The sequence below is a fragment of the Haliaeetus albicilla genome, chromosome 3 (assembly GCF_947461875.1).
Source record: "Haliaeetus albicilla chromosome 3, bHalAlb1.1, whole genome shotgun sequence".
Classification (NCBI taxonomy): Eukaryota; Metazoa; Chordata; class Aves; order Accipitriformes; family Accipitridae; genus Haliaeetus; species Haliaeetus albicilla.
In genome coordinates this window covers 77,602,733-77,613,031 of record NC_091485.1, presented here as the reverse complement: position 1 = coordinate 77,613,031, position 10,299 = coordinate 77,602,733, and the positions used below count along the sequence as shown (strand labels likewise).

General features: G+C 44.7%; 1 protein-coding gene across 1 annotated transcript; it reads left to right on the top strand.

The window, feature by feature from the left end:
• Window positions 1-4,194: 4,194 nt before the first annotated feature.
• On the top strand, window positions 4,195-9,303 carry CCDC166 (coiled-coil domain containing 166). The gene is made up of 2 exons (XM_069780359.1): window positions 4,195-4,298; window positions 8,028-9,303. Exon 2 carries the CDS (start codon window positions 8,060-8,062, stop codon window positions 8,990-8,992), a length of 933 nt encoding a protein of 310 aa, XP_069636460.1. The 5' UTR covers window positions 4,195-4,298; window positions 8,028-8,059; the 3' UTR covers window positions 8,993-9,303.
• The last annotated feature ends 996 nt before the right edge of the window (window positions 9,304-10,299 follow it).

Sequence of the window (10,299 nt, the reverse complement as noted above, 5' to 3'; positions counted from 1 at the left end):
TTCCATTTACTACTGCTGCAAGAAAAATGGAAGAGGAGACAAAGCACAAAAAACAAGGGACTGACACAAAAGAAAAGTTTAATTACTACTCTAAATCAGGATTTCAGATTATGAATTAGAAACCTAATTAGGAATGCTTTAATTACCATGTATTGGCTTTGTGTGGTGAGGTTTTGGTAGCAGGGAGGGTTACAGGGGTGGCTTCTGTAAGAAGCTGCTGGAAGCTTCCCCTGTGTTCGAGGGAGAGCCAATACCAGCCGGCTCTAAGACAGACCTGACGCCAGCCAAGGCGGAGCCAATCACCGATAGTGTGGTAACGCCTCTGTGATAACATTTTTAAGAAGGAAAAAAAAAAAGTTAGGACAGATGGAAACAGCAGCCAGAGAGAGGAGTGAAAACATGTAAGAGAAACAAGGCTGCGGACACCAAGGTCAGTGAAGAAGGAGGGGGAGGAGGTGCTCCAGGCGCCAGAGCAGAGATTCCCCTGCAGTCCGTGGTGAAGACCATGGTGAGGCAGACCATCCCCCTGCAGCCCATGGAGGTCCACGGTGGAGCAGATATCCACCTGCAGCCTGTGGAGGACCCCACGCTGGAGCAGGTGGGTTCCCGAAGGAGGCTGTGACCCTGTGGGAACCCTGTGCTGGAGCAGGCTCCTGGCAGGACCTGCGGATCTGTGGAGAGAGGAGCCCACGGAGCAGGTTTTCTGGCAGGACTTGTGACCCCGTGGGGGACCCACGCTGGAGCAGTGTGCTCCTGAAGGACTGCACACCGTAGAAAAGACCCATGCTGGAGCAGTTCGTGAAGAACTGCAGCCCATGGGAAGGACCCATGTTGGAGAAGTTCGTGGAGGGCTGTCTCCCGTGGGTGGGACCCCACGCTGGAGCAGGGGAAGAGTGCGATGAGCCCTCCCCCTGAGGAGGATGAAGCTGCAGAAAATAACGTGCGATGACCGTAAACCCCATCCCCGTCCCCCTGTGCCGCTGGGGCGGGGGGTGGTGGTAGAGAATCCGGGAGTGAAGTTGTGCCCGGGAAGAAGGGAGGGGTGGAGGGAAGGTGTTCTGAGATTTGGGTTTATTTCTCATTACCCTACTCTGGTTGATTTGTAATAAATTGAGTTAATTTTCCCCAAGCTGAGTCTGTTTTGCCCATGATGGTAATTGGTGAATGATCTCTCCTGTCCTTATCTTGACTCACAAGCTCTTTGTTATATTTTCTCTCCCCTGTCCAGCTGAGGAGGGGGAGTGATAGAACAGCTTTGGTGGGCACCTGGCATCTAGCCAGGGTCAACCCACTACATACCATAATTACAATAAGATTATTTTAATAAAGGTTTTATTTAATAAAATCAAAGATATTATTATAATAAACTACTCCCAATTAGTATTCTACTTCTACTTTGTAACTGGAAATTTTTATTGTGGTAATACTGTTTGGGCATTGTTAATGCATACATTTTAACATTGCTATTATTAAATAAGTAACAAGCATTAATGATGCCCAGTTAGCAATCTGTATGTTTTTAAAATTCAATTTAACTTTCTATTAATCAAATTTAATTTGCATTATTTTCATTTTAGCTCTACTTGGGACCCTGTGATTCCAGCCCCCCCACCAAATGGTTCCTGCCAGGAGCCTGCTGCAGCACAGGCTCTCCATGGGGGTCACAGCTTCCTGCAGGCACATCCACCTACTCCAGCATGGGGTCTTCCACAGGCTGCAGGTGGATATTTGCTCCACTGTGGACCTCCATGGGCTGCAGGGGGACAGCCTGCCTCACCATGGTCTTCACCATGGGCTGCAGGGGAAACTGCTCCGGCACCTGCAGCACCTCCTCCCACTCCTTCTTCACTGACCTTGGTGTCTGCAGAGTTGTTTCTCTCACATATTCTCACTCCCCTCTCTCAACTGCTGTTGCACAGCATTTCTTACCGCTTCTTAAATATGTTATTACAGAGGCACTACCACTATTGCCAATTGGGTTAGCTTTGGCCAGCCATCCAGCTCCAGTCCTTGGAGCCATCTGGAACTGGCTCCATCCAACATGGGACCAGTGTCTGGTATGTTCCCACAAAAGCCAACCCTGCAGACCCCGCTGCTACCAAACCCTTGCCACATAAACGCAATACAAGGGTGCTTCACTTTCACACATTTTCATGTGAAACAATCAACCACTGCAGCAAACAAACAAAGGAAGTAGTGTAGTCTCTGTTATTATTGTATTCAAGCTTAGCTGCCTTTCTAGAAAGTTGTAATTTAGTCACAAATAGCCAGGTTAGATGAGTAAGTAAACCAGTGAAATTCCATGCCCTATGCCACAGAGATGCCAAGTCTATACTGTTACACACCTAGAGAAACAAAATTTCTCATGTACTAAGATTAGCTTGTTTTCCCTAAAAAATGCAGGAAATGCCACCCAAACTATTCCTTTCCTTTCAAAAACAAGAAACCCCTCCATAAGTAAGGACTGCATTTGCAAAAATCCTTTCTAGCATCTACCTTTCAAATGTCACAAACATTCCCATGTATACACACCCCTTCCTAACTTTGTGGGACATGGGACTCCTTGCCAACCTGTTGGAAAGAAACCCCAAATATATGAACCAGAAATGCTTGAGTAGATATTGGCACCTAATTCCCAAGGAGGACCATGTCTCAAGTCACACCTTTTCCTTCAGTACATCCTAATAGCTAGCTTAGGCTGTTTCCCTATTAATATAGCAACCACTATAAATCATATTCCTATAAGCAGAAACACAAAGGCAGTTTGGCTTAACTGACGCCAATAGGTAACAAAGCACATCACAGTCAGGCCTCACAACCAAGCTGGGAACTGAAATGGCTCTGAGAATCTCACTGCAGAGCTTCCCTTGTGACTTCACGTGTTTCATCACCATGGACACGCACAGCTTACAAACACCACCATTCTTCAGAGATCACAGTTCGGCTATCAACAAATGCTGTCCAGGAAAACCAGGCACAGCAAGCCAGAAGCAGTTATTTGGAAAATCTGTGAAGACCACAGGAGCAGGAAAGGTCAGTGTTTTTTTAAAAAAAACCACACTTTGTATAACACCATCTTTAGCAAGGCCTATTTTTTCCATGCTGATTTAGTAATTTCTCTAACATTCATACAGCTCTACAATTGCCTTTCCCCCATAACTACACAATTAGTATTAAGTCAGTTCTACTACTTGTCCATTGTGACACCCTTCTACCTCTTCAAGTCTGTTTTCCAAAACAGAAGTGCACAGATTTCTGTACAGATTCTTATGTCTCCCTATACCCACTCTATTTCTGATGCAGCTGCCACATTCCCAGCTTGAAACCTGTTCTGCTATTACTATGACAGGCGATTTCAGTATACTTATTCTATCTTGTTCACCTACCTACTTGAATTTTGCATATTTTCTTTAAAAAAGGGCCACCAGCTGTATTAGGATACAACTTTTATTAGGATGTATTAGGGTGCAACTTCTAGTTGCAAATGTTGATTAAAACCATTAGACTGAGCAGACTTCTCTCCAGTTCTAAATCCTTGATTGCATTGTTCCTCTTTTGAGTAAGTAGTTTAGAAATTCAGCACACAAAGTACTACTCCTTTATTTTCTGATTATGTCTGCAAGAATCATTAATACTGATGCATTTTCCTTCCTTTAGTATCTGTTGTAGACTGAACTGTGCCTCTTATATTGCAGGTATCTCAGCACTTTTAAAACATAATGTTACATGTTAAAAAAAATTAATCCCCTCCTGAAATGAATGCTTAAAAAAAAGTTAGCAAATTCTTAATGCAGGATTGTAGGCATAGTGCTTACACTGTCTGAATATATATTCAAATAATTATATTACCACTTACTGTTATTTCAACAATTCCTTGCCTCATTCAAATCACAAAAATTATGTCTAATTACTAGACATCCCTTTCCTATGATGTATTATCTTTTAATAACAATATATACTGAAGATGGATTTTTAAAAGCACTATATAGGCATCGACCATTATTCCGTCACCTTCACTTGGTTATCTCACAAATGTTTCAAAACATGTATTAACTTATTTCTCAAATTCAGGAAGCATCTAGCTGTATTTACCAGCGTGAACCTGTGCCACACAGACAACAAGACCAACAAAAGCAATATTCTGAACCTAAAGGAAAAAGCATGGATTTCAGACATGTACAGCTTCTATCTTGTTGCTGCGCTTCATCATTTGTTATTCAGTAATGTTTGACCCTTCCGAAAAACAATCCTGTGCTCTAAACTTGCATCTTACTGTGGCCAATTTTACTAGCAACTTGGTAAGTTTTACCATTATTTGCACTACACGTATGTTTTCTCATCTGGGATGTTGTTCTCTTACCACGGAAACCTGGGTGTACATCTAAGAATAAGCACAGAGGTTCTATCCTCATGTATATGGTACCTAGTCCAGAGCTGGCTCTTCCTGCCACCTGCAGCCCCAACCTCTCTGATTGGTCAAAGTTATCTCACTGAGTCTTTTGCACTCCATTACAAGTTACCCTCATAATTTCCTGCAGAACAGATAGCTCTGGCACACTACAAATTAGCTTCTACCTTTTGACTGCTATGATGCACGTACATGAGACAAGGATCCAGGGCACCATTATCACCCTTTCACAGAATCCCAGAGTCACAGATGGTTGAGGTTGGGAGGGACTGCTGGACGTCATCTGGTCCAAACACCCTGCTCAGGCAGGGCCACCTGGAGCAGGTTGTCCAGGATCATGTCCAGACAGCTTTTGAATATCTCCAAGATATTTCAGTATCTTTATTCTTGCTCTCTGGGGCCACTGAAGTTTCCCAGGATCCAGTAGGGGTATCCCTTCCATAGATGTTCAGTTTTCAGATGTAAAATAAGTAGAGATTTATATATGGCACTGTGGGGGTGGGGGGTGCCTTTGCAACTGAGTTCACTTCCCTCCTTCCTCTCCCAGTCTACAGCTGTTTATCAGTACAGAGGACTCCTAAGGGGATGCATACTGCTGGGGAGGGGGGGAAGACAGGATACCTGGAAAAAGGTAACTGCCTGTGTGCACTAACACTAGCACTTGCTCAGCACTGGTGAGGGCACACCTGTAGTGTGTCAAGTTCTGGGCTCCCCAGTATGAAAGACATGTAGCTACTGAAGAGAGTACCAGGAACATGGTTAAGGGACTGGAACATCTCTCATCTAAGGAAAGGTTGAGAGAGCTGGGACTATTTAGCCTGGAGAAGAGAAGGCAAGGGGGGATCTTATTAATGTATATTGATAACTGAAGGGAGGGTGCAAAGAGGACAGAGCCACGCCCTTTTCATAGAATCATAGAATCGTTTAGGTTGGAAATGACCCTTAAGATCGAGTCCAACCATTAACCTAGCACTGCCAAGTCCACCACTAAACCATGTCCTTAAGTGCCACATCTACACCACTTTTAAATATCTCCAGGGATGGTGACTCAACCACTCCTCTGGGCAGCCTGTTCCAATGCTTGACAACCCTTTTGGTGAAGAAATTTTCCTAATTTCCAGTCTAAACCTCCACTGGCGCAACTTGAATCCATTTCCTCTCATCCTATCACTTGTTACCTGGGAGAAGAGACCAACCCCCACCTCGCTACAACCTCCTTTCAGGTAGTTGTAGAGAGTGATAAGGTCTTCCCTGAGCCTCCTTTTCTCCAGGCTGAACAACCCCAGTTCCCTCGGCTGCTCCTCATAAGACTTGTGCTCTAGACCCTTCCCCAGCTTCATTGCCCTTCTCTGGACATGCTCCAGCACCTCAATGTCTTTCTTGTAGTGAGGGGCCCAAAACTGAACACAGTGTTCGAGGTGCAGCCTCACCAGTGCCGAGTACAGGGGAACAATCACTTCCCTGCTCCTGCTGGCCACACTATTTCTGATATAGGCCAGGATGCCGTTGGCCGCCTTGGCCACCTCGGCACACTGCCGGCTCGTATTCAGCCAGCTGTCAACCAACACCCCCAGGCCCTTTTCCACGAAGCAGCTTTCCAGCCACTCTTCCCCAAACCTGTAACGTTCCATGGGGTTGTTGTGACTGAAGTGCAGGACCTGGCACTTGTCCTTGTTGAACCTCATACAGTTGGCCTCAGCCCATCGATACGACCTGTCCAGATCCCTCTGTAGAGCCTTCCAAGCCTCGAGCAGATCAACCCTCCCTCCCAACTTGGTGTCATCTGCAAACTTACTGAGGGTGCACTCAATCCCCTCATCCAGATCATTGATAAAGATACTAAAAAGAACTGGCCCCAAAACTGAGCCCTGAGGAACACCACTTGTAACCGGCCACCAACTGGATTTAACTCCATTCACCACTTACCCAGCAAAGAGTACACCTGTGCAAGCCATAGGCAGCCAGTTCCTCCAGGAGAATGCTGCAGGAAATGGTGTCAAAGGCTTTACTGAAGTCTAGGTAGACAACATCCACAGCCTTTCCCTCACCCACTAAGCAAGTCACCTTGTCATAGAAGGAGATCAGGTTAGTCAAGCAGGACCTGCCTTTCCTAAACCCCTGCTGACTGGGCCTGATCACCTCATTGTCCTGTACGTGCCGCATCATGGCACTCAAGATGATCTGCTCCATAACCTTCCCCGGCACTGAGGTCAGACTGACAGACCCATAGTCCTCCAGATCGTCCTTCTGGCCTGTCTTGGGTGTCACATATGCTAACTTCCAGCCAACCAGGACCTCCCCGGGTAGCCAGGACTGCTGATAAATGATGGAAAGTGGCTTGGTGAGCACTTCCACCAGCTCCCTCAGTACCCCTGGATGGATCCCATCCGGCTCCATAGACATGTATGTGTCTAAGTGGTGTAGCAGGTCGCTAACCACTTCCTCCTGGATTATGGGAGATTCTTTCTGCTCCCCGTCCCTGCCTTCCAGCAGCTCAGGGGGCTAGATATCCAGAGAACAACTGGTCTTACTATCAAAGACTGAGGCAAAGAAAGCATTAAGTACCTCAGCATGACCTGATAGGACAGATTCAGAGAACCACCAAATAGTTGAGGCTGGAAGGGACCCCAGGAGATTGTCTAGTCCAGCCCCTTGCTCAAGCAGGGTTAACCAGAGCAGGTTGCTCAAGACTGTGTCCATGGCACACATTCCATAACTGGATCTGGGAGGATGTTTCTTTAGCCATTATCCCCTTTATGGTCATTCTTTGACTCTCTCTGTATTCATAAATACTTAGTTATCTGTGTCATATCTCAAATGACATTATAGTCAAGACTATGTCCAAGATACCGGTTTATGTTACCTCAGGCAGCAGAAGGATAAGAATGTGGTCACTCTCCAAAGTGAGTAGATGCCTTGATTGATCGTTGAAGCCCTAGGTTAAAATTGGCGGCAACATTTCCTTTTCTGCTCTCATTTTGTAAGACAATACTGACTTAACTTCCTAAATCCAGGAAAAGGATGCAGCTATCTCTTCAAATACAAATACAGGAATCTAACATTGATGGAGGGACAGGGCTTAATGTGTACTACTGTCCATAACATTTTCTACAGGTAGCTTCCAGTCCAGCATGATGACTTAGCAGTTGTATTTTAGAATTTGCTTTATGAATTTCTAAGTTTCAGGCATGTCTCTGTTAGTACTTCAGTACTTACCTGCTGCTGAAGTTTTATGGACAAGATCTACTGCCTACAGAAAGACAGTACACAATATACAGCCATAATAATTCACCAGTGGAATTTGACTTTGTACTCCAAACTACAGAAATAACACAACTTTATATGACAAAAAAGAAGTCTTAAAAAGATGCGTATTTTTAGATTAGCAGAACTACTCCTCCATTAACTAGGAATGTAAAAATGCACATGCACATGTGCATGTGTGCTTCAACTCAAGACATAGACCAGACATGAAAAATTTTAGGTGAAACATGTTAGCTGCCAAAATGATCAGTTGAAAACATAATAACATAAGAGGGTATGACTGGGGAAAAAAGCAACAGTCAAACACGTGGCATAAATGCTCACTTAGAATTTGTAATTTTTCATTCTGTTACAGCTTGCCAGAGTTTGATACTCCCAGTGTGGAATATGGCATCCAAGACAAAGCAGATGAAACAAGATACCACGCGTGCTGGGAAAAACAAGCAAGAAGCAAGAACCAAGAATGGAGATATATCCAAAGGAATAAGTGACATGGAAACACTTGTCAAAGAGAGGAAACTGTACTTGCAGAAGGAATACAATATTCTCACTGAACATATGAACACATACATGGGAAGACTGGAGCATTTCCTGCAGGAGAACAAATTTCTAGAAAAGGAAGCCCAACGGAATCAGGAAGAGAGCAATGCTTACCTCTCTTACATAACAAAACACAGCCAGAAGTGCCAGAATCTGATAATAACACTAAATGACCAGAATCACACTGATCTGTCTCAAGTTCGGATGCAGAAAGAAAAGGTAATCTCACAGTATACAGAAAAAGAGAAGGAGGTAAGGAGCGCTCTGATGAATATGGAGACAAAGTACTCTCTTATGAAAAAGGAGGTTGAAGACCTGCAGCCTTTCAAAGATCCATCTGTTCAGCTGGAACAGATGAAAAAGATTAAAGAGCTGGAGAAGGAATTGTTGGTCACAAAGATACAGCATTCAGATGAAATGCAGAAAATCAAGAGCAGATTTCTGCACGCCAAGGCTGACTGTGAGATGGACTTTCATCAGAAGATCCAAGTTCTCACCAAGAGAGCAGAAGAAGCAGCAATACAATCTCTAATTCAGCATATCAAACAAGTGAAAGCAGAGAATTGGCATCTGCACCAGGAATTGCTCAGACTCATCCAATACTCAAAAATCCTTAAAGAAACCAAAGTTCAACTGAGAGAGCAGCAGCAGCAGCTTCTTCGGGAGAACAAATACACTCAGGACATGGCACACATGCACCACTGGTTACACCAGCATGAGGCACACAACACAAATTGCGAAACCTACAGCTCTCACAGCCCGTTCAGATGTGCCCATTAACCTAAAAAACCACTTCTCCACTCCTTGCTCATGCCAATATATCAGTAGACGTAGCTGGACTGTCAGCTGTTGCCACTATTAGTTAGTTAACAGAGTATACAGAAGTAAGTGTTCTGCAGGTGGATGAAAGGATTGATTTACATAGCTCATGCTCAGCATGCAATCCAGACCACAGATCTTAAAAGTAACCTCAGCTTTAGCTTTCATGACATCTGTATTAAGACATTTGAAACTGCAATCCTTTCACATCCCAAAATAAACAATGACATTTTCTCTTTGAGATCAGACTTTGATGTTTCATTAATTAGTAATTTACTGTCCTGGGTTCAGCTGGGATAGAGTTAATTTTTTTTTTTACAGGAACCTGGGAGGTGGGGGGCATAGCCGGGGCAGCTGACCTGAACTGGCCAAGGAGCTATTCCATACCATGTGACATCATGCTCAGTATATAAATGGGGAGCGGGCCAGGGGGTGGGCTCTTCTTTTCGGTGGGGGAAGTGGCAGAGCGTCGGGTCCCGGGTGGTGAGCAGTTGCACTGTGCATCACTCTTTTTGTATACTTTTTCATTAGTACCGTTGTTGTTGTTGCAATTTCTTTGTGTCGTTCCAGTAAACTGCCTTTATCTCAACCCTCGAGGTTCCAGGTTTGTTTTTTTTTCCCTCTCCTCCGTCTTCCCCCTATCCCACCGGAGGGGGGCGGGAGGAGTGAGCGAGCGGCCGCGTGGTCCTTTGTTACCGGCTGGGTTGAAACCACGACAGTCCTTTTTGGCGCCCAACGTGGGGCACGAAGGGTTGAGATAACGACAGATCTGGCCAGAGCGTGTTGAAACAAATTTGTCATACGCATTTCTTATACTAGATAAATAGATGTTAGTCACAATGTTGATTCAGTTGTTTACATGGTGGCGTTTTGTAAGTTCTTATATGCTTTATGTATTGCCTGTAGTTGCGTATCTCATCTCTGGGAGAGTGATTGGGATTATCATTTTGCTGTACTGGGCAATGTCGACTTGTGAAATGATTACATCACTGGTCATGAGGTTAAGCTGGTATCTGTATGAGGCAGTGATATCATTTCCATACTTTGGGCACCTTCCGTCGGATTTTATTGGTAATTACACCCAACCCATGGGGAAGTTAGGGGGGGATACTTCCCCCCATCCGTTCCCCTCCCTTTTCTCTTTCCAACTAATTACAACAGTTTTCGAGAATTTTGAATATCCTTGGGATGCGCAAGCCTGTGTGCTGTTAGTGCTATGCCTCCTGACTATGTTTCAGGTCTTGTCTAGGGCTACAAAAAGGCTCTTT

Excerpts from the sequence above, each read along its gene's own strand:
- CCDC166 (XM_069780359.1), top strand. The coding sequence starts at position 8,060 with ATGGCATCCAAGACAAAGCAGATGAAACAAGATACCACGCGTGCTGGG.